At 41.4% G+C, this 2,500-nt stretch overlaps 1 protein-coding gene across 1 annotated transcript in view; it reads left to right on the top strand.

Annotated features, from left to right (window-relative positions):
• Positions 1-1,459: 1,459 nt before the first annotated feature.
• LOC138039935 (uncharacterized) overlaps positions 1,460-2,500 on the top strand; it is a 2,861-nt gene continuing 1,820 nt past the window's right edge. Inside the window, exon 1 of the mRNA XM_068885759.1 lies at positions 1,460-2,500. This exon is cut by the window's right edge and continues 259 nt beyond it. Coding sequence (XP_068741860.1) covers positions 1,923-2,500 — 578 coding nt within the window. The 5' untranslated portion in view covers positions 1,460-1,922.

The following is a 2,500-nucleotide window of genomic DNA, read 5'->3' as shown; positions in this document are numbered from 1 at the left end:
GCTGCCTCACTCCACTGAGGTGCGGGACGAAATTAAGTAAATAATGCCTTACATGTGCTGAATTTTTAGTTCTCCCTGATGAAGAAGAGAGGAAGAGCTCTGGAATCGAGGTCAGTTCTGCGGTCTGCATATAGCGACGTCAGTTTTATGCATGGTGGTCTATGCTGGTTTAAAAGTTTCAAATGAACAAAAAACAAAAGAAAAAATCAATAACTCGGACCAGGGGCCCGTTTCTCGAAAGTCCCGAAAACTTTTCGGGACTGAAAAGCCATCTGTAAAATTGCCAACCGCTTGTTTTGGAAAGCCGATCTTTTAAGATGTTTTCAAGGTAAGAAAAAGCAAAATAACTGTGAAGTTTGACGAATTAAATGCCCTCTGTTCTTAAGTTACAAAGGGAATTGTGACACCCGAAAATGGCCCGTAAATTTTCGGGACTTTCGAGAAACGGCCCCCAGGGGCCCGCGTTTCTCGAATGTCCCGAAAACTTTTCGGACCCCAAAAGCCATTTGTGAACTTGCCAACCACTTGTTTTGGAAAGCCGATCTTTTAACATGTTTTCAAGGCAACAAAAAGAAAAATAACTGTGAAGTTTGACGACTTAAATTCTCTCCGTTCTTGAGATACAAAGGGAATTGTGACACCCGAAAATGGCCCGTAAAGTTTCGGGACTTTCGAGAAACGGGCCCAGTCCGTTATTACCGCGTACACAGAAAGAGAGCATAAATGTCATCCAAAATACGGATAGCGGCAGTTCGGCACTTTCTTTCGACAGTCGCTATTTTAGAATTCAGCGGTTATTTAATGGTGTGAGATTAGTCAATTGAAAGTTCTGATCATCTTTTTCCAATTTCCTTATTAACAACTTCTAGTAAATCCTTGTGTTACTCCGAACAATTCAAGATGCTTGAAATCATTTCTTTACGCAATAAGTTTAGTTTTCTTTTTGTTCTCCAAACTCAAGAAAGTAAACAGCATTTCTGAGAGCCTCATTTACAATAAGTATACGGGACACAGGCATCCGCGAGGGTTCGCTCCCAAGACACTTGTAATCGGCCTTACAACGGAAAATAGCCATGTCCGGCGGTACCTTCTCTATCGAAAAGCCTGAAGATGCAATTTAATTTAAGATGCAGCCAATCTTACTATCCTCCTTATACCGAAATCAACTGTGGGGTGGCTTTTTTTTAGTTCAAACGCAATGGAGAGTGAACTGCTGCTGTTCACCGACATATTTCGACGGACTGTCCTTCGAAACATGTGACTTTTCTTAAAGTAAAAATAAAGAGCTGCTTTGAGTAACAGTGCTCCGTGATAGCCAAACCAAAATTATTTGAAGACGAAGTTGTAGTCTGACATGATGCTGTAAAAATTGTTCAAAGTCATTCGATACGGGGATGAAAATATCAGTGTTATTTACAGCTGAACGTCCGCGCCCAATAGCAGGTCCCTGTTATGGCAAGCGATCAAACTATTCAGCGCTTCATTTTCAAAGATAAATACAATCTTCTTTGACCTAAAAAAAGAGCAATTTCCTCTTCCTTACATGGAAAACAGGAGAAAGTACTGAGATTTTACATGACTCTGCATCGTTGCGCCAGAACTAAAACTACATTTCGTTTCATATCACGGAGATGTCGTTATGGATATTGCTATACCTGTCAGTCAGTGGGAAAAATTCACTCCGTTCGGAAAATTGGCCACAAGTGGTACGTCATTAAGTATAAATGAAGATCCAGCCCTCTCTTCTGTCACTTTCCCTTTTTATTTACTCTCCTACGTTTATTGCTTGTTCGAAAATCAACGACGGTGGCATCGTTCATGTTGACTCTTCGAAGCATGTGAAACTTAATAATTGTCGTTATTGGGAGTGAGTTCGTTTAAAGAGGGGATCATAACCAAGGTCTTTATCCCCTACAAATGACATGACCGGAAGAATGACAAGTTGTTTCACTGCGATTAGTTTATTACAGTGTTTGCTTTGTCTTGCACTGAAAATCACAGCTCAGAAAAATGGATTTCGCGGGGGAGCCAAATCGTATGAAATTCACGTTGAAGCGAATCCGGTAGGAACAAATCTCCACTACGAGCTACCCGAGTCTAAGGTAAAGGCTTCGAGCAAGCAAGACTGGCTTGTAGACAATGACAATGCGGAGATGCTAGCGATGAACAGTCCTGTTTTGGCAACTGTGGACGTCAAACACCCCAAATTTAGCATGAAAGGACTATGGCCTGGTTATAAGACAAGTTTTAAGGTGCCCAAAAACGTCAATGTCGCCTCAAAGAGACATGATCTTTTCAAGTCGAAGTACGAAAAGCTCAAGAAATTGGGACAGATCGCAGGTATATCAAGTGGTTACCAAGCTTCGGAAGAACAAAACGTAACTGGCAAGGAGGAATCCGCACCTTCCAGAAAAATACTTTCCAGAATTGCGGGACAAAGAAAGCCACCTTTGAGCACCAACGAAATGCTAAATTTTTCAAGATTCCTCCTTCCGATCAC

Source organism: Montipora capricornis, chromosome 3 (genome assembly GCF_036669925.1).
Source record: "Montipora capricornis isolate CH-2021 chromosome 3, ASM3666992v2, whole genome shotgun sequence".
NCBI lineage: Eukaryota > Metazoa > Cnidaria > Anthozoa > Scleractinia > Acroporidae > Montipora > Montipora capricornis.
Note: the sequence above shows the minus strand (reverse complement) of the source record. Positions and strands in the feature narration are given on the sequence as shown.